Source organism: Mastomys coucha, unplaced genomic scaffold (assembly GCF_008632895.1).
Source record: "Mastomys coucha isolate ucsf_1 unplaced genomic scaffold, UCSF_Mcou_1 pScaffold2, whole genome shotgun sequence".
Lineage (NCBI taxonomy): Eukaryota > Metazoa > Chordata > Mammalia > Rodentia > Muridae > Mastomys > Mastomys coucha.
Genome location: NW_022196902.1, coordinates 10352411 through 10372402, shown reverse-complemented (window position 1 = coordinate 10372402; position 19992 = coordinate 10352411). Strand labels below are relative to the sequence as shown.

Here is a 19992-nt window from a genome sequence, read left to right as displayed (position 1 = left end):
GCATGGGGCGGTCCTTCACCGAGGTGGCTGGCCGCTTCGGGTGAGGACAACCTACTACCAATTCCCATGAGGCCATAGCACAGGCAGAAGTGGAGTGGCCAACAAGTCCTCTTTCCCGCGGCCTCTGGAGTCATACCTGAGGGCGGCTGTGGGAACACGGAGCCCGAAGCAGAGACGCAAGCATCGCTAAGCGACCTGGGAGAGGCGGGTCTTTCCGCCTCACAGAGGGCCCCGCCCCAATTACATCACTTCCGTAAACAAAGGGCGCTTGCCCCGGGTTTGTAACCCAGGCTGACGACCTGGGCTCTTGCCGCAGCCCTGGCAGAGGCTTTGAACGCTCTCTGACCTCTTCCGGCCAAGGAAGGGTAACCACAGCCCTTTCTTCCTCCGGTATGTAATGGGATAAGGGGACCCTGCAACCTGTTCCCTCGAGTCCCTCCGCACCTGCTCTGGTCCCTGCTGGGTATAGATGGGTCCTCGTTGGGCTGGGTTGCGGAAGAGAAATGAGTGAAATTCACAGGCACCTCCGGTGATTCTGGTTGGAAGCAAGGCCTGACATTCAACCGTGAGCTGTTCGTCCTTTCTGGAAAGGTCCCTCGTGTTTGTCATACAGAAAGGATTTCAGGGTTTTGTGACAGATGTTATCTTCCTGAAAAGAGTAAATCGCAAGCTTGGTTTCTCGGAGACCATTGGTTTATTGGCGATGCTTTATATGTTCACTGGTTTTTGCTTGTTTTCTTTCTGTTGTTACCAAATGTGTATTAGCATCCATAGATTTGAAGGTTGTGTGTTTATGTGTATCATCAATTATACAGATCCTCAACTCTTGGAAACCTACTCAGTCATCTTCAAAGTATTATTTAATCCGTATTACATCTAAACAATTCCCAAATGTATCTGAGATTAGAGATGGAACGTTGTACCCTTTTCCAAGAAAAACCTATATCAACTAGCAAAACAAAACCAAATTATCTGTATAATTCCTAACTAATTCTTTCAGTGACAGTAGTCAGTTTCAGTCTTTTAAACTCGTCATGGCAGGACTAAATTTAACACTTTTAAATTTTATTAGATGACTGTGCACCGGTGCACTGTGCCCCTGGAAGCCAGAAGAGGGCACTGGATACCTTGGGAGTGAAGTTACTGTTGTAAGCAGCCTTGTTGGGCCTGGAAATCAAAACAGACCTCTGAAAAGAGTAGCCAGTGCTGTTGCTGCAGAGCCATCTCTTAAGCCCCACAGTATTTTTTTTTAAAGACCTGATATTCGTAGTGCAATTAACAATTTGAAGGGAGGAATAAATGTGCATCTTTCTGACACTTTTTTGTGGTAAATTAATAATAGGAAATTCATATATATATAAAGAGTCAGTCTTATGGCATGTGCCCATCCTTCCAGGACTCACGAGCAGAGGGAAAATATCAGAAGTTGAGGCCAGCGTGGCTTACATAGTAATTTCTCAGCCAGCCAAGGACATAGAGCCAAGTTGTTTTTCAAAAAGAAAAGGTGAAGTGGTTCAGACTTTTGATGCCTTTAGTCCCAGGAGGGAGCTATGCCTTTAATGATTCAGGAGACTGAGTCAGGTGGACCTTTGTGAGTTCCGGCCAGCCAAGTCTACAGAGCAAATTTTAGGTCAACCAAAGCTACATAGTGACACCTTGGAGAAGGAGGGACGGGGAGAGAGAGTAGAAAGATCCATTGATCTGGGAGTGGTGGTGCATAGCATACCAATAAAATGTATATTATATAAGCCTTCGAGGTGCAGTGTAGACTGCTGGTGCCCTGATATACATATATTTGAATGTGGTTTAGAAGGGAGATTTAAAGGCCAGCTAAAGTTCCAGTGAGGCTGAGGTGTTGCATGGGGGACTTGTTTATATTGGTCACTTAGATAATGATTGCTTCTTAAGGTTAAGGGCTTTGTTCTAGTTCATTGCTTCTTTCCCAGGACTGACGACAGTACCTGGCCTGTGGGAGAGAGATAGTAGATACTTAGAAGATGTGTGTGTGAACAGAGAGAATGCATGGGCTGGAGAGATGGCTCAGTGGTTAAGAGTACTGACTGCTCTTCCAGAGGTCATGAGTTCAATTCCCAGCAACCAAATGTTGGCTCATAGTCATTTGTAATGGGATCTGATGCCCTCTTCTGGTATGTCTGAAGACAGCAACAGTGTATTCAGATACATAAAATAAATAAATCTTTAAGAAAAAAAAGAAAAAAATCTTTAAGAAAAAAAATTAAATGTGCAAACATACATTTAAAAGAGAGAGAGAGAAAATGCTTTAAAAAATTATTAAACAGGGCTGGAGAGATAGCTCAGTGGTTAAGAGCACTGACTGCTCTTCCAGAGGTCCTGAGTTCAATTCCCAGCAACCACATCGAGGCTCATAGCCATCCTTAATGAATTTGATGCACTCTTCTGGTGTGTCTGAGGACAGCTACAGTGTACTCACATACATAAATAAATAAAAATTTAAAAAGTAGACAATTGTTTATGTGCATTAGCACAGTAGATTCGACATAATGACTTAAATTCCTGCTGCTTTGGTCTATGGAATGTGCCTTTGACTCTCACTTTACATCTTTGTAGCATATGGTTGTACTCACCGTATTTTCATATTTAGATCTTATGAAGCTGGTGTTGATGCAACAAAGAATTTAAGACAATGGAAGAGCGGAAAGCAAAGAGGAAGAGTCCTAAGTCTTTCAGTGCCCACTCTACTCAGGTTGTTAATGCCAAAAAAAATACCATCCCAGCTAGTAAAAGCACAGGGTTTGCTAATCCCACGTCACAGTCAACTTCCCAGAGGCCAAAGTTAAAAAGGTGAGTTCTCTTCTCTGACATTTTCACAGTAAGGTGCTATTAAAAAGTTCTCTTCTTTGCTCAACCTTTTATCCTCTCGTGATTTGACCTTTTGTCCGGTGCTTCGGATTGACCCTGCGTCCTCACACGTGTTGTACTCTACTTCTGAGCCACAGTCTCAGCCTATGCTTTCACTTTAAAAGCAGTAATCATTAGAGTTTTGTTTGAATAAAAAATTCAGAAAGGAGTTTTCAAGCCTGGAAAGATAGCTCAGTTGGTAAAATTCTGGTCTTACGTACCCAAAGGCTTGGGTTTTATCCCTAGAATCCATATAAAAATTCTGGGAGGTAACTCATTCCTGTAATCCCAGCCCTGGGGAAGATAAGAGGATTCTGGGGCTTGCTGGCCTGGCCAGACAGTCTAGTTTAATTGGTGAGATCCAAGCCAATGAGACTCCCTACCTTGAAAAAAGTTCTCCTGGGGATGAGATCTAAGAATGTCCTCTGACCTCCACATGCATACACACACATATACACATACACATGGCCATGCACATCCTCATGCACAGACACACATGTGCATAAAGGAAACAAATTTTAGTAAATAGAGTTTTATCATTTATGCCTATTTTCTTTTTTGAGAGGTGTTAATTGGTGAAGTCATCTGGTAGATTAAAAACTTCCAAATTTGAAAGATAAAAATACATTTGCTATACCAAAACTTTAAAAACCACAACAGATTCTCTCCACATCCGAGTGCGCATACCATGGAGATCTTTTTAAGATCTCCACTCTGAGTCTGCAGGAATGGGTCTTCACATGGCCATTTGTAATAAGTTCACAGGTGAAGTAATGGACAACCCTTGTGGTTGTTCTTGTCACCCTGATGAAGGCCAGGGTCACCTGGGAAGCCAGGTCTTCAAATGGTAGAATGCCTTCATCAGATTAGCCTGTAGGTAAGGCTGTGGGGTGTTTTCTTGATTAGGGATCACTGTGGAAGGGCCTGTGGGCCCAGCCCACTGCAGACAGTGCTACCCATGAGAAGGTGCTTCTGGGATATGTAAGAAAGCAGGTTGAGCAAGTCAGGGGACAGAGCTCCCCATGGACTTGCTTCAGTTCTTGCCTCCAGGTTTCTGCCTTGAATTTTGTACTCTGACTTCCTTCCTGATGGACTATAAACTGTAAGTCAATTAAACCCTTTCCTCCAAAGGTTGCTTTTGGTCCTGCTTTCTACCACAGAGGAATCAAACTGAGATACTGCCTAAAGTGATTTAATTCCATATAAAATACCTTTAAGAAAAATACAGGCCTTGGGGCTGGGGCAACTGTAAATCAAAATGCTTGCTAGACAAACTCATGGGCCTGAGTTTGCATCCTGAGCACCATGTGAAAATCAAGGTGTGGCACTGCACATCTGGAACTCCAGCTCCAACAATATGGAGATAGGGACTGGAGGGGCTTGTGGCTCAGGCAGTCTAACCAATATGGCAAGCTCTGGGTTTGATGAGAAAGGCTATCTCAAAAATAAGGTAGAAAGCAACAAAGGAAGTTACTTGACATTAACTCTTGGCCTCCACACACTCGTGCACACATGCGTACATGCAACCACGTACATGCATGTACCATGTAACACACACACACATGCTATGCAGGCCTTTTCTTGTGAAGAACTGTTACTGAATGACCATGAGTTCTAAATTTCTTTTATTTTCTTTTTGCTTGTTTTGTTTTGTTTTGTTTTCTTTTGAGACAGCATCTCACTATGTTAAGTTGGCTTGCCTGGAACTTACTATATAGAGTAGACTAGCACTAACCTTGAACACATAGGATTCTTCTCCCTTTCTCTGCTTCCAGAGTGCTCGGATTAAGGATGTGCACCACCACCCCAAGTTCCAGTTGTTTTTTTAAAGTTTTGTTTGTGTGGGTATTTGTCCTCATATCTGTTTGTGTGTGCCTCATGTCTATGGAGGTCAGAACAGGGTATTGAAGCTTTTGGAACTGGAGTTAGACAGTTGTGAGCTGCTATGTGGATGCTGCAAATTGAACTTGGGTCCTCTGGAAGAGCAACTAGTGCTCTTAACCACTGAACCTTCTCTCCAGCCTGAATTCTAAATTTAAGAGTTGTTAGTTTCTTTACTCCAACCCATCCTCGGGCTTACACTCGCAGACCCTCACACAAAAGTGCACATAGAGATACATAGGCCATATTTATCTTATCCTTGTGAGTATACTTGTAGGGATGAGGTCTTCGTTCATTATATGAAAAATTGAGTACTGGTGCTAGGTATGTAGACTACTGAGTCCAGTATCTATAGTACTAGCTAAAGAGAACATGTTTGCTTTTATAACTCGTACTTTTTTTATAACTCGTACACCATTAGAAGCCTAGCTGACTCGGTGCTGCATGAACTCTTCTCTGTTTTTTTTTTTTTTTTTTTTTTTTTTTTTTTTTTTTTTTTGGTTTTTTGAGACAGAGGTTCTCTGTGTAGCCCTGGCTGTCCTGGAACTCACTCTGTAGACCAGGCTGGCCTCAAATTCAGAAATCCACCTGCCTCTGCCTCCCAAGTGCTGGGATTAAAGGTGTGTGTCACCACTGCCCGGCTCTCTCTCTCTCTCTCAGTTTTTTTATATGATATGTAAATTTGCATGGCCTCATCTCTCTAGTGTTTAAGAGCCTGGTATATGTAAATGTATGTTACAAGAATTAATCAAAGGGCTCCCAAATGCCTTTCTGGGGAAATGGCAGCTAGACTGAGAACTGAAGGTTTTGTGAGCAGTGGCCTGATGGCAGGAGGTGGAGGATCTTGATGCAGGCACAGGACTAAGATGAGAGGATAGAGAATATGCTTGTAGGAGACTGATGAGATTAGGGGTTAGCTTTTTGTTTTACTTGAAACAGGGTTTCACTTTCCCTCACTGTCCTTGGACACATTTTGTAGATCAGGCCGTTCATCCATTTGTCTCTGCCTTTCTGTATCAAGATTAAAGGTTTGAACAATCACAACCAAGAAAATTAGTGTTTCTTAAAGGTTTAGGCAGGCCTTAGCTTTTAAAGGCATAAATGATGTGACCTGGCATTATTTAGGAATGGACTTGTCTACCTCATAGGGAGGAAAAAGGGACCAGGGACCATAAACAGGACCAGGTGGACCAACTGGAAGGTGTTGGGAGTTGTTAGTTAAGAGACGGGATGATGGCAGTGCCTAAGTAGAACAACAGAGAAGTTAGATTGTATCAGACTTCGTGAGGGGGCCTGAGGACCATGGTAGAATTCGGGATGATAAGTTCTTGGTTATAGATTTCAAATGTCTTTTCTCCCAAGACCAAGCACTCCTAGCATGTGGTCTTCAGTGCAGGAACCCAAAATCATCTCACCTAACTATAAACAGTTTATAAACTATAAACAACATTTAGAAAGGAGAGTGCATGCTTCATTTTACTGCAAAGTGAAAAATACAAAATAGGATACCAAGAAGATTTACCAGTTTTCTTTTCAATATCTTTCCAGTCTAACAAATCAGCATTTGCACACACTTGCTAACATCTTTGTTTCCCAGTGACCACACTTTATATAGGTGAGATTTTTTTCACTACCTTTTTTGACATTTCAAGTTTTATTTAGTATTGACTTCCTCTGATTTTTTATTTTCAAAAAAAAAGTTCATTTATTTATCTGAGCAGTCAAACAGGAGTGTAATCCAGAGCGACCTGAGAGATCTAACTAAGGCTAATTGCATCCCCTCTGCAGGGTGATGAAAGAAAAGAACAAACCTCCAGGAGGAGAAGGGAAGGGTGCACAGTCCACGCCCATCCAGCACTCCTTCCTCACCGATGTCTCTGATGTCCAGGAGATGGAGCGCGGGCTCCTTAGCCTGCTGAATGATTTCCACTCTGGAAAGCTGCAGGCATTTGGTAAGACACCCACACACTCCTCACTGCTCTGCATGCTACCTTCTGATGTCTTATACTTTCTTTAGTTGCATCTGTTCTTGTGTGTACACATGAAAACCAAAGGACAACGTTGGGTGTCATTCCTCAGCACCACCCACCTTGTCGTTTGAGGAAGGGTCTCTCCAAGGATCATTTTCTTTTAGTCACAAGTAAAGGGGAGCTGGATGTGGTGACTCAGGCCTGTAATCCAAGTGTCTGGAAAATAGATGGGGAGGGTGAGAAGTTCTAACTCATCCTCAACTACAAAGCGAGATGGAGGCCATTCTGGTCTACACTAGACTGTCGAAGAACAACTACCTGAACAGGGAAGGCTGGGTATGTACCTTTACTGGTAGTTGGTAAATTGCCTAGTGCTTACAAAATCCTTCAACACCCAGCACTGCATAAAAGCCAGGCACGGTAGTGTACACCTCTAATCCTACCACTTAGGAGATCCAGGAAGTTCAAAGACATCCTCTACTACATAATGACTTTGGAGGCATCCTGGGCTACATGAAATCTACCTCAAAAACAGCAACACTACCACCACCAACAACAACAAAAAAGGCAATAAAAGCATACACTCAGTGGCTAGGCAAGAGGGAGAGAGGGGGCCATAGATGCATAAACATAAAATGTAGGAATTTTAGGGGGTTTTTTGGTTTTTTGTTTTTTTCAAGACAGGGTTTCTCTATATAGCCCTGGCTGTCCTGGAACTCACTTTGTAGACCAGGCTGGCCTCGAACTCAGAAATCCGCCTGCCTCTGCCTCCCAAGTGCTGGGATTAAAGTCATACTCCACCACCACCCAGCTAGAATTTTAGTTTAATGGGAGAGTTTTTTTTTTTTAAGGGAGTTTTTAGGACCAGAGACATGGCTTAGTTCGTAAGGCAGTTTGCTGCATAGCCATGAGGGTCTGAGTTTTTATTCTAGCAGCTGTGTAAAAAGCTGGGCATGGGCATAGACCCGTCTGTAAGCTCAGAGAAACGGGAAGCAGATTTCTGGGTTTCTTGTTGGCTGTCAGCCTTGGTCCACCTTCACTGAAAGACCCCACCTTAAAGGAACAAGGCAGCAAGTGATGGGACAGGAAACCTGATGTTCTCCTCTGGCTTCTGCATACACAACTGCGTTCCTGTATCCTCCATGACACCACACACATTCACAAGGGAATGTGTGTGCACACACACATTCACAAGGGAAGGTCAGCTTAAATGTTAACAGGATTGCTATTATGGAATAACTATACTGAAACACTTATTTAAGTTAGGGTTTATGCCCCTAGGTATGGTCTTTTATGCCCCTTTGTTCTTGAGAAGGCAGCTTAATCCACTTCTGAAAAACAAAGCCATACTATATAATTTATCTATTTAAAATAAGAAGGGAAGTCTTTATCATTTAAATGAATTTAGACTTAATCCGTTCAATTTGCTTTTGTCTTTTGAATGAACTGTAGACACCTTTGTCTATATAGAACTATAGACAGTCCAGTCCCTGAAAGTATAGCCTTTGCTTTTGTGTTTTGAAACAGTGTCTTCTACATTTATAGCCCGGCTATACTGGAGTTCATGATCTTAAGCCTTAGCTTTCCACGCACTGGGAATTTTTTCCCTTATTGAGACAAGGCCTTGTGTATCTCAAGCTGGCTTCAAACTCACTGAGTATCTGATGATAACCTTGAACTTATTTTCCTGTTGCCACTGGACTCCAGCTGCTAGGATTACAGGCACATGCCCTGACACCCTGTTTGTTTATTCAGGGCTGGGGATTGAACTCTGGTCTTTGTCATGGCTAGATAAGCGATCTACTAACTGAGTTACATTCAGCCCATTTGCTTTGTATGGCCTCGTGTATTGTAGGCTGGCCTCCAACTCATTCCCTAGCAGAGGCTGCTCATATCAGCTGGTGTATGCTGCCTGTCTGGTGGTCCAGTATCTGAGAGATGTCAGGGGTCCAGGTTAATTGAGACTGCTGGTCCTCCTACAAGGACCTCCTCCTCAGCTTCTTCCAGCTTTTCCCTAAGTCAACCCCAAGGGTCACCAGCTTCTGTCTGTTGTCTGGGTGCAAATATCTGCATCTGACTCTTCCAGCTGCTTGTTGAATCATGTATAGAGCAGTCATGATAGGTCTCTTTTTGCGAGCACTCCATAGCCTCAGTAGTAGTGTCAGGCCTTGGGCCCTCCCCTACTCTTTCCCTGTCATTTTTCTAGTGGTGATTCCCTTCCCTTAAGGTCAGGTGATTTGCTTGATTGAAGTCCTTCCTCACAGCTGTGCTGTTACTAAGCTCTGGCTGTAAGTGATGCTGTGAAAATCCCATTGCTAGGCAGTTTCTTTCTTAGGAGGTCATTTTTTGCCCTTCCTACGCCTATGAGTCCACACTGCCACGTCTCCTGTAAGGTGTGGGCATTTCTCACCATGTGGTAGGTATCCTTTTCTCAGGGATCCCAGCAGGGAATCCCTAAGCCTTTCTTAGCTTCTAACTCATCTTTCAACCTACACAGCATGTTCTTTCTGTCTTAAGAAGCATCTGTTTTTTCATGGCTGGTCACCTAGGTATGCCTTCCTCTCAGTTTTCCTTTGTCAGGTCTGTACCTCTTTATTCATTCATTCCTTCATTCATTCATTCACATTCTCATTCATTCCCTCTCGCCCTCTCTTTCCTCTCCTCCCCGCCCCCCCGGCTTTCCTCCCCCACCCCTCCCCATGAGCATACCTCTTCAGGATTCCAAATGCTGATAGACATACTTATGACACCACACCTGGCTGTGTTTCAGCTTTAGCTGAATTATAGTATATTCTTGCCATATATTTAGAAAAAAAAAGTTTGTTTTGTTTTGTTTTAATTGGCATACCAAGAGGTTGCAGAGACTATACTTAAACCAAATGAAGGTATAGACTATGTCATGTATATATACATATGTTAGTTGTCTGAGCACGTAAAAATCTCATCATGCTGGATCTAAGTCAAGCAATAATGGGACTTGTACCATAGTGACGTTGCCTTGCAGTACTGTATATATTATTGAAAATATTACACTGTGTAATGTAATATACATCATGCTTCATAAATATTTGCATTTATATTTCCTAAAGGGGGAATTTATAGTTGGCTGGAAAAATAATTTATGGTTGAAATTCTTAGAGAATTCTACATTTTACTCAGAATGCTATAAAATGTTGGCTTCCTTGGTTCAGTAGGCAGTTGTCAGAATGCACATAATTGGGATGCTATTGCATTGTGACTGTGGAAGAGGAAGCATATCTTCCCTACTTGAGGAATGATTTTGTTCTAAAAAAAAAAAAAAAAAGGTATTTTATGCACAATTTTATTTTAGGGCCCGGGGCATTTTTTAGGTTGGTTATTGTTTTCCTGGCCAAAAATTGTATCTGCTCTCAATAGTCGAGAGGCCAAGTTGGAAGATTATGAGTTTGAACCAGCTTGCATACCCTCAAAAAAATAAAGTCAAAAGGGAAATAAAAAGAATTATAATTATACATATAAAATAGTTATTAATAAGCCAATTTTTAAACAAAGAAAATGGATTTCTTTTGTGCACCTGGAGTTTAAGAGCTGTTCCTTGAGGTTATAGGCTTTAACACTAATCTTTGTTAATGTTGTGGAATGTTCCCCAGGAAATGAATGTTCCATAGAGCAGATGGAACATGTCCGGGGAATGCAGGAGAAATTAGCTCGCTTGAATTTGGAGCTCTACGGGGAGTTAGAGGAGCTTCCTGAGGAGAAGCGGAAAGCAGCCAGTGACGCAAACCTGGACAGGCTTCTGTCTGACGTGAGTGGAATGCTGTCTGTTACTTAAGAAACACCTTCATGCAACACACACATGCCACATTCACATTTTAACCACCAGTGACTTGTTTATACAATTCATAGGGATTTTGCGGTCATCACTGTCTACTTGTAAAACATGTCATCATCCCTTAAAGAAGCCCATGCTACGGTTGGTTTCTGTCTTGATGAATGGGGCTCAGTGGACTCTTCCTGCAGATGGCATTGTACAGTGTGTACCCACAGGGTAGGGGTGGGAGGGTCTCTTACTTAGAGTGGTACCCTCACATTTCATCTCTTATTGCATTTGATTCTCTTTAAAGAAATACAGTCTAAGAAAATGCTTGAATTTAGATTTATGGGAGCATGTATTACCATAATTCTGGCAAACTTCTAATGGAAATACTTGCTTCTGAGTATTTTACATATGTGCCTATATTATATAGAGACCTTATGTATATGCAGATCTTAAGTGCATAGAAGCCTCTAGTCAAAAGACCCCTGCCTGCCTGGATGGTTACTTATTTCTAAATCCAGACCAGCGTTTGGTCTTTACAGCACTTTAGAACATTGCCACATCTCTTTGACTGCTAGAGCTACTATAACAAAGCAAAACACACCGGGGTTTAAACAATAGGACCTCCTACAATTCTGGGAGCTGGAAAGGGCGGTAACTAAGTTGCCTAAGGTCTTCATTACGGGTAGTCATCTTAACGCTGGTTTCATTTTTCTCTTTTGCACATGTGTCCAGCTTGTCGTGTTGAGGTCATGGTGGATTAGGGCCACCCCAGTGACCTCATTTTAATTGTATTGCCTCTTTTCAAGGCTCTGAACATTATGACCGGGAACTAGAGCATTTGAGTTGGGGATGGAGTGGGGCGCCACCCAGCCCATAACACCTTGTCAGTTTGCCTCTTTAAAACTTTTTTAGGGGATTGAAAAACTGACTCAGCGTCTAAAAGTACTTGCTGCTCTTGCAGAAGACCCAGATTCTGTTCCCAGCACCCACATGGCGGCTCTCGACCCTCTCTAACTTCAGTTCCGGGGATCTGAAGCCCTCTCCTGGCCTCTGCACACATGTGTACACATGCTTACATTTGGGCAAGACACACATACCCATAAAATAAAAATAAATATCTGAAACCTTCTTTAGGGAGCTGGGGAGATGGCTCAGTTGGTAGAGTTCTTGCTGCGCCAGCGTGCCGGTCTGAGGTCACCTGCTCAGCACCTATGTGGAAAGTGCCTGTAATCTCGGCACTAGAGAAGCAGAGACAAGAAGATCTCTGAGGAGTACAGGCCGCCCTTTCTTGCTGAATTTGTGAGCTTCAGGTTTGCTGAGAGATCCTGTCTCAAAGAAATGAGGTGGAGAGCAATTAAGGAGGGCACCCAACCGTGACCTCTGGCTTTCTAATGTGCAGGTACACAGCAACTTATGTGTACACAAACATTTTTATAGAACAAAGGAGAATAAATAAAGACGGACCCCAGAATACTTTAGCTTCCTGTTCACTTTCTGCAACTTTTCTTTTTCTTTTTGTCTTTTTTTTTTTTTTAAATATAAGGCAACTGTTTGCCCACACTTTAAAAACTGTATGCCTAGAAGATTAGCAATGCATTCTTATAATCCCAGCATTTGGGAAGTGGATGCAGGAGGAACAGGAGTTCAAGGCCAGCCTGAGCTATATGAGACCTCTCAAAAAACAAACAAAAAGCCCTTCAAGCCTGTACTTTTAAGTGTCAACTCTGCCGTATATTATTTGGTCTCACAAGTATTCAGTTCATGTCTTATGCTCTATTTTTCTTAAACATAAGTTTAATTTGTGTACCTTTAGAGCATTTGGGAAAATAACTAAATTTTAAACCAGGAGGTATAGTGCAAGGCTAACATCAGTTGTGCTTCGTAACAGCGAGTCCTCTAGTTAGCGTACCCACCTACCGTCCTTTCTTTTTTAAACTTCTTTGAGGTACTGGAGATTAAGCCAAGGGCCTCATGAATGCTGGACAAGCACTCCACCACTAAACTACAGCCCCAGCGAGCATTTCTTTACTTTGTATTTCTCCTTCTAAAATTAAAGGTGGTGTGGTCTGGATGTCTGTATCCTTCTAGAGCTCGCACTTTCAAGTCCTTCCTCTGAGGGTGGTGGCAACAGGAGCGGGGTCTGTGGAAGGGGCTTAGGTCAGGAGTGGGTTAGTGTCCTAGGAAAGAGGCTGAAAGGAGACATCCCTCTGCCTCCATCCCCTGAGGATGCAGTGCAGGCGCTGTTTTGTGAGCCAGACCCCACCAGCTCCTTCAGCATCTTAGTCTTGGACGGCTGGTCTCTAGAACTGGGAGAAATGAGTTTCTTTTCTTTTTTTTTTTTTTTTTGCAAATCACTAATTTAGTGATGTTTTTTATAAGAACCCAAACAGACTAAGACAAGGGGTGAACAATTCTACTTAATAGTGCTAATTGAATGACTTGTGAAGTATCTTTGTAAATAATAAAAGTTTTAAAGATTATGGTTATAGAAATGGCATTTTTGTTTAAAAAAAAAAAAAGCCACCCAGCAAGATGGCTTAGGAGGTAAAAATGTTTGCAGGGTAAGCCTGGTGAAATTGGACCTGATTACAGTTCATCTAGCTCATGTGAGAGCAGAAAGAAAGAACCAACTCCACAAGGTTGAATTCTGTCCCCCACATTTGCTGCCTTCACACACGAACAACACATTACACACAATAAGGATCTAATTTCTGTTAAAAGAACATAGAGGCACATATTTGTGAACCTAGTACTCTGTAAGCTGAATCAAGAGAATCGTGAGTTAAGACTATCCTGGGCTACATAGAGTTCAAGGCCAGCCTGGGTATGTATCCAGACTCTTTCAAAAAGAAAGAACACACACATACACACCCAGTGGAGGTTCTCGACACTATGCGTGATCCTAAGGATACTCTAAAGCCCTGAGTCTGTATCATTTGCTTCCATTCTCTCTCTGTGGTCAAGCTGCAATGACTTTACAGTTATTTTGTAAAAAGGATTTCCTAGCATAGAAAACTTTTGAGAATTTTTTTTAATAGTTTTCTCTTTCAGTTAAAATCTATGTGAAACTATTTTAAAACATGGTTTACAATGACTTACTAATATTTCTCTTGTAAAAAATTAATACTCAGTTTGTTTCTTTGTGTTGCAGTTAGAAGAATTGAATTCTTCTATGTATCCTTTGTCTACTATCAACAGTGTAAAGTTCAAAAATCTCTTTTTCTGGGTAAATAATTCCTACTGTATCTTATTTTACTCACTAGGGCTATGTCTCTTCCCCTTTAGTTTCCAGATCATTTTGTTTCAAAGTTTTGTATGCTGAAATTCCATGTCTGCTTTGTTATTGTTTTATATTGTTTTCTTATTTTTCAAAACAAATTATTACTCTTCAACTCATAAATATTATGTAGTAGACTACTAGAATTATTTTGACACTTAGATTCTGAAACCATCTGGCAAAGATCCAAAGATACACTTACTATTAGTACTTAAGGTACATAAAATTGGAATTCGGGTGCCAGTAAAACACAGCTGTCAAGGGCTCCTTCCCACAGCCGTGACGTGGCTTCTCCACGCTGACGCTAACGCAGTGTGGAGTTAACTTGAAGGAAAACACCAAGACACAGTAGATGATTTTTGATTTTGATATTTCAGACTGAAACAATGATGTAGGGAACTTTTCAAACTGTTTTCTTTAACATGTTTATAAACATGATTGCTAATACATAAGAATCATATGAAATGATCACACCTTCAACATGCTTTCATATGAGAGGGAAACTCTCCCTTTGAACACAGTAATAACCTGAGATAGGACTTTTAAAGTGTGCTTCACACGTTGATAGTGTGACATTCCACACATTCGTTCATATCCTTAAGGGGCTTCTGTAATATGAACTGCTTTATGTAATGGTATGTATGAGGAGATTTCTAAACTAGATAGAATATGCAGAAGGTAGAAGAGCAGCAAGTCATAATCCTGCTGTAACACTTTGTACTGTGACTAATTGCTGAGCCATGCAGTAACAGCAGTTAAGCCTGTGCTGCTGCTTTGAGTTTGGGCATGAACATGAACTCCATGTGCCTGCCTGCCTGCCTGCCTGCCTGCCTGCCTATCTATCTATCTATCTATCTATCTATCTATCTATCTATCTATCTATCTATCTATCTATCTATCTCTATCTATCTATCTATTTATCTATCATCTATCTGTCTGTCTATCTATCAATCATCTATGTCTGTCTATCTATCTCTCTATCTACAATCCAGCTGTTGTCCCCCCCTCCTACAGTTCCTCATCCCATTCCTTCTCCCCAATGCCTTAGAGAGAATGCTCCCCCAACAACAGGCCTTAAGTCTCTCAAGTCTCTCAGTGTCTTCTCTCACTGAGACCAGATCACAAGGGCAGTCCTCTGCTGTATATGTGTAGGGGGCCTCATATCAGCTAGTGTATGCTGCCTGGTTGGTGGCTCAGTGCCTGGGAGCTCCCAGGGGTCCGGGTTAGTTGAGACTGCTGGTTTCCTATGGGGTTGCCCTCCCCTTCAGCTTCTACCTTACTTTACTGCTTTTTTCCATGTGTTAAATCCCAAGCCTCTCAACTAGACAATACTTTGGGTGGCCATGCCTCTGTCTGTCTGTCTGTCTGTCTGTGCTGTGCTATGCTGCTGACTCGCGGTTGTCCTCAGTGTATTCAGATCACTGTGTGAATTGGACCTTAAAAGGTGGACAACGCAGCCTGGTCTACAGAGTGAGTTCCAGGACAGCCAGGGCTATACAGAGAAACCCTGTCTCGAAAAACAAAAAAAAAAGGTGGACAATGGCTGAACAGTTTAAGACTAAGAGGAAAATAAATGGTCAGGGACATATGCAGGAATTCTGTTTTATTCATGGTTTTCTTAAGGGATGATTAAGATTATAGAAAAGATTATAGAGTTGTGATAATTACTTCATGTTTGGGCTTCATAAGGAAGTTGTTTTGCCAAACATGGCAAAATAATCTCTTTAAGGGGCTGTTGTAGTCCGGTTAGTCTTTGAATGTTTTCCTTCTACTGCTTCCTTATCATGGAAATGATTCTTGCTGTATTAAAAATAAGTCTGGACAGACCTGATGCTACACTCTTAGAACCCCAGCACTGGAGCCTGAGGCAGGGAGACTTGGGATTGAGGCAACATAACTAGATCCTGAATAAATGGTTTGGTTTTTGTTTTGTTTTGTTTTGTTGTTGTTGTTTGTTTTTATTTTTTGAGACAGGGTTTCTCTGTGTAGCCCTGGCTGCCCTTGAATTCTCTCAGTAGACCAGGCTGGCCTCAAACTCAGAAATCCGACTGCCTCTGCCTCCCAAGTGCTGGGATTAAAGGCGTGCGCCACCACCGCCCAGCCTGAATAAATGTTTTTAAGCTTCAAATTATACACATAGCATAATTCCCCACACTGGGCTCCTGTGCAAACATGTTAGCAACCCCATAGCTTTCCCTTAAGCCTCTTCTGCTCTCCCTCTGCCCTTCCCTCCATCACTTACCCCATTTCTTGTGTATCCTGGTTACTGAGTGTAAATTTCTGAAATTGAGAAGAAATACTTGCTTTAAAACGAAACTCTTCTTAACTGATGGATCCAGACAGAAACTGCATTTGGCAGATGCACAAGACGTTCCCAATGCGTCCAGCAGCTAAGGCGGTCAGCAGCCTGCTCTGTGGGAGGAGCAGAGAAGCCGCAGGCATTCCTTTCCAGGTAGTCATTCCTTTCCAGCTGAGTCCAGTAGCAGAATCATCTTCCGCAACAAACTCTGAGTCGTGAGAATGCAAGTGCAGTGATCATGTTGACGCCGCTTTAGTCCATGTGCTCGCATAGTCCACCGCAGAGGAAGGTCTCCTCAGGAATGGGATACAGAGTTGTGCTGCTGTGCTTGCTTCTGTTGCCTTAAGGGTTATACTTGAAATGCATTGTGCTAAACCTTCAGTCGGCCTGAAGGATTTGTCCTTGCCGTCACCACACTGACCCAGCGCCGCTGTGGTGCACGGGTATCCTGTGGTGGTCCAGCTTTCGTTTACGTCAGACAATCAGTACACACGCAGGTGTGTTTCCCAATGGCCAGTGACAAATGTTTAATAAGTACTTGTGAGATTTGCTATTTTTAATAAAGTGATTGTTTTAAATGATTGGCTCTGTTGTCTGTTTAGAAGGCCTAGTCCTCAATCTGGAAACAAGGGTTCAAGTCTCTAAGTAAACTGTGATAAAATATGAGGATTTTGTAGAGGGAGGTGCTGATTCCCTAATTGGTTCTTGATTGTGTCAGTAAAGAAGGCAGAAGCCAATTGCTGAGCGAAGGGTAAAGGCAAGACTTCCCGGTCCCAGAAGAAAGAAAGACTCGAGGAAAGAGAAAGGAGTTTTGACCAGGCATTTGGACTGGGAGGCACGCAACAGCCATGTAAGATCTTGGGGTGGCGGAAACAGCGGCCTCCGCTGAATGGCTGTGGATGGCTGAAATAGGTGAGCTGATAATAGGGCAGGAGATTGTGCGCCCAGCAATTGGGTTACCTGACAAGTTCTAAAATAATAAAGTTGTTTAAGTGTTTTCTTCTGCAGCCAAAGGCCGGCAGAGATTGAGAGAAGCCGGGTCGGGCTTTCCCAGGAGTAGAACGCATCTTGGAGCTAAGCTAAGCCGGGAACGCAGGCCGTGGTCTTTGGCAAAGCAGGGAGCATGTTTTTAAAATTACATGCAACAGGGTTTTGTGCCGTCTCTGTGCATTCCATACGTTCTTTCTGCATGTCAATACTGTTTAATAAAAGCCCATAGTTTTAAAGGTAGCCCTTGACTTGGATCCCCATTCTTTCCATTAGCTTTCCACTATGAATTTACTTTCATTTTCAGTGTAACCTATGAGGAATTACTAGCTGGTAGTGATGGCATAAGGAGTAATAGAAATGCACAGCATAGCAAAAGATGCTTAGCAGGAAGCAGGAAGCAGAGGCTAGGAAAGCTCAGCAGATCCACTTTCCTCATTTCCTTGTTTCAGTGAAGACCACACCCAGGACTCAAGAGTGCTAAGCAAACACTGTCACTGAACTACACCAGCTGCCATTTTGTTAAATATATTTTTAAAAATTCTTGATAATTTTATGTGTATACAGTGTGTCTTGATCATAGTACCCCCCAACTCCTTCCTTCCATTCCTCCTGACCTCCATCCCTCCCCTCCCACTTTCATGTCCTACTTTATTTTTATAATTCGCTGGGTCCGCCTCTGTGTGCCTGGATGAGCCATCCAGGGGCAGCCTACCAATAGTCAATAGTGCCTTTTACATTCTTCCTGCTTCTTTTTCTTAGATGGTTCCTGAGCCTCAGGGCAGTTGATATAAATGGCTTATTTAGGCTGAGTCCTCGACAGTCACTTATTCTCAACACTTTAATCGGTTATGAGATTGCTACACACTGAAGCTTCTCTGACCAGGGTTAAGAGCAGGACCCATGTACATAGACATATTTAGAAGGTAATTGACAATAAGAGGTACTCCCCTTCTGCAACATCGGGCTTTTAACCATGTTTATAGTACCGGACATGACTTCCTTGCTTTGGAGCAGGCCTCAGATCCAATCTGAAAAGCCGTTGCTTACCCTGTAACAGTTGTAAAGTTATTGCACCGGTGGGCACACCTTGCCTGCCAGGGTAGTATCATAGTACATAGGACTCACCACTGCGTAAGTCTGTAAACTTCGGTAAACTTTTCTCTAGCACTGTGAAAGCTAGACTTCAGGGATAAAATTTCCAGGTCCATTCAAATCTGACTTTTCTATGTGTTCATCAATAGGGTCCTACCTTTTAGCTGTGGTGAGCAACCAAAAACAATGATAAGGAGTTATTTGGGGTCCCCCTGGGTCCTTTCTGACCAGTAACTCATAGGGAGGTATCTCATACATAACACTGAGAATTTTCATGTAAAAACTCTGAATTCTGGGAAAACGTTGTCTACTCCTATTCGAACTCCTTTTAAAACTAATTATTTTTTTATTTTATTTTTACTTATTTTGGTTTTTCAAGACAGGGTTTCTCTGTATAGCCCTGGTTGTCCTGGAACTCACTCTGTAGACCAGGCTGGCCTCGAACTCAAAAATCTGTGTGCCTCTGCCTCCCAAGTGCTGGGACTAAAGGCGTGCGCCACCACCGCCTGGCTTAAAAGTATCTTAAAGTAAGCTTACAAAGCATAAGGCCTTTTCATACATTCTTGGTTGTGCTTGACTCCTCCCATACATTACAACACTCATTCCTGCTTAACCATACTCTAACAACACCCCTGCCCCCTCCCTACTTCCATATCACATTTGCTCTGTTTTCAGCCCCTTAAGACCCCCTCCCCAGCCCCTATATGGCTGTTTCTAGTTTCCTGACCTCAAATCTAAAACTGTGAAGCTAGGATCTATACATGAAAGAGCATGAAAGAGTCATTTGTGCTCTGGGTCTGGGTTACCTCAGTATACTTTTCTTCAATTCCATCCATTTGCCAGAAAATAATCAGGATTTCCTTTTCCTAGCATCTACATAAACTGCCATCGTGTGTGTCAGAGAGTAGAGGGAATCTCTGTGGTAGACTGTAGAATCCTTTGGGTATGTGCTCAGAAGGTACAACTGGGTCATCCGATAGTTCTAATTTTAGCCTCTGGAGATACCTCCATATGAATTTCCATAGTGGCTGCACCAATTTATATTCCCACTAACAGTGGATAACCATTCCCCTTCCTCCATATTCTCCTCAGCATTTATAGGCCTGGGGATAGCCATTCTAACTAAGGTAAGATAGCCACTCTTGTAATATAGATGTTGCAAAATCATTGTATTTAATTGAGTTACAGATGGTCTCCTAAAACCTACTGCGAGAGCAAGTCATTTTAACTTAGTTGTGTCTCCGTTCACACTTCATCCTTGGATCTTGTATAGCCTCACTATTCATAGGATTTTTAACTTTCCAATAGTCGAAGTATTGTGAAATCTTTCCATGTTAAATACAAATGAAGTGGGAAGAGGGCGGCTTCAAAAATGTCCAGACATTTTGACCAAAGCAATTAGAAACATATTGATGTTGTGTCTTTTTGTTTTGTTTTGTTTTGTTTCGAGACAGGATTCTCTGTATAGCCCTGGCTGTCCTGGAACTCACTCTGTAGACCAGGCTGGCTTCGAACTCAGAAATCCACCTGCCTCTGCCTCCCAAGTGGTGGGATTAAAGGCGTACGCCACCACCGCCCGGCATGATGTTGTATCTTTCTAACTCCTGTATAAATAATGCTGTTAAAAAAAAAAAACTGATTAAAGTGTTTTGAGGATTTGCTAAATATGAACATGAGAAAGGGTAAGAAACGTTACCCTTCCCATCTCCGGACTTAAAAATTGATGTCTTATGTAAAGCTAAGTAGAATTTGGCAGCCAACAGCTCTGCATTTGTCACCTCTTCCGAGCGGCTTGCAAGACCCT

The 19992-nt window shown here is 42.4% G+C and overlaps 1 protein-coding gene across 2 annotated transcripts; it reads left to right on the top strand.

The window, feature by feature from the left end:
* The first annotated feature begins 261 nt into the window (after positions 1–261).
* Positions 262–16688, top strand: Ccdc28a (coiled-coil domain containing 28A). Of its 2 annotated transcripts, XM_031380503.1 has the most exons (6): positions 262–390; positions 2624–2823; positions 6550–6713; positions 10361–10515; positions 13682–13704; positions 16147–16688. In XM_031380503.1, the coding sequence occupies exons 2-6, from the start codon at positions 2666–2668 to the stop codon at positions 16199–16201; spliced, it is 555 nt and encodes a 184-aa protein (XP_031236363.1). In that variant the 5' UTR covers positions 262–390; positions 2624–2665; the 3' UTR covers positions 16202–16688. The 2 variants fall into 2 exon arrangements, with proteins under 2 accessions (XP_031236363.1, XP_031236362.1); XM_031380502.1 differs by lacking the exons at positions 13682–13704; positions 16147–16688 and adding an exon at positions 11443–11994.
* Positions 16689–19992: the final 3304 nt, after the last annotated feature.

Bases quoted from the DNA above. Each gene is read 5' to 3' on its own strand.
- Ccdc28a (XM_031380502.1), top strand. From the start codon at position 2,666: ATGGAAGAGCGGAAAGCAAAGAGGAAGAGTCCTAAGTCTTTCAGTGCC. The intron at 2,824-6,549 runs GTGAGTTCTCTT...TCCCCTCTGCAG, and splicing joins CAGAGGCCAAAGTTAAAAAG to GGTGATGAAAGAAAAGAACA. The intron at 10,516-11,442 runs GTGAGTGGAATG...AAACTTTTTTAG, and splicing joins TGGACAGGCTTCTGTCTGAC to GGGATTGAAAAACTGACTCA.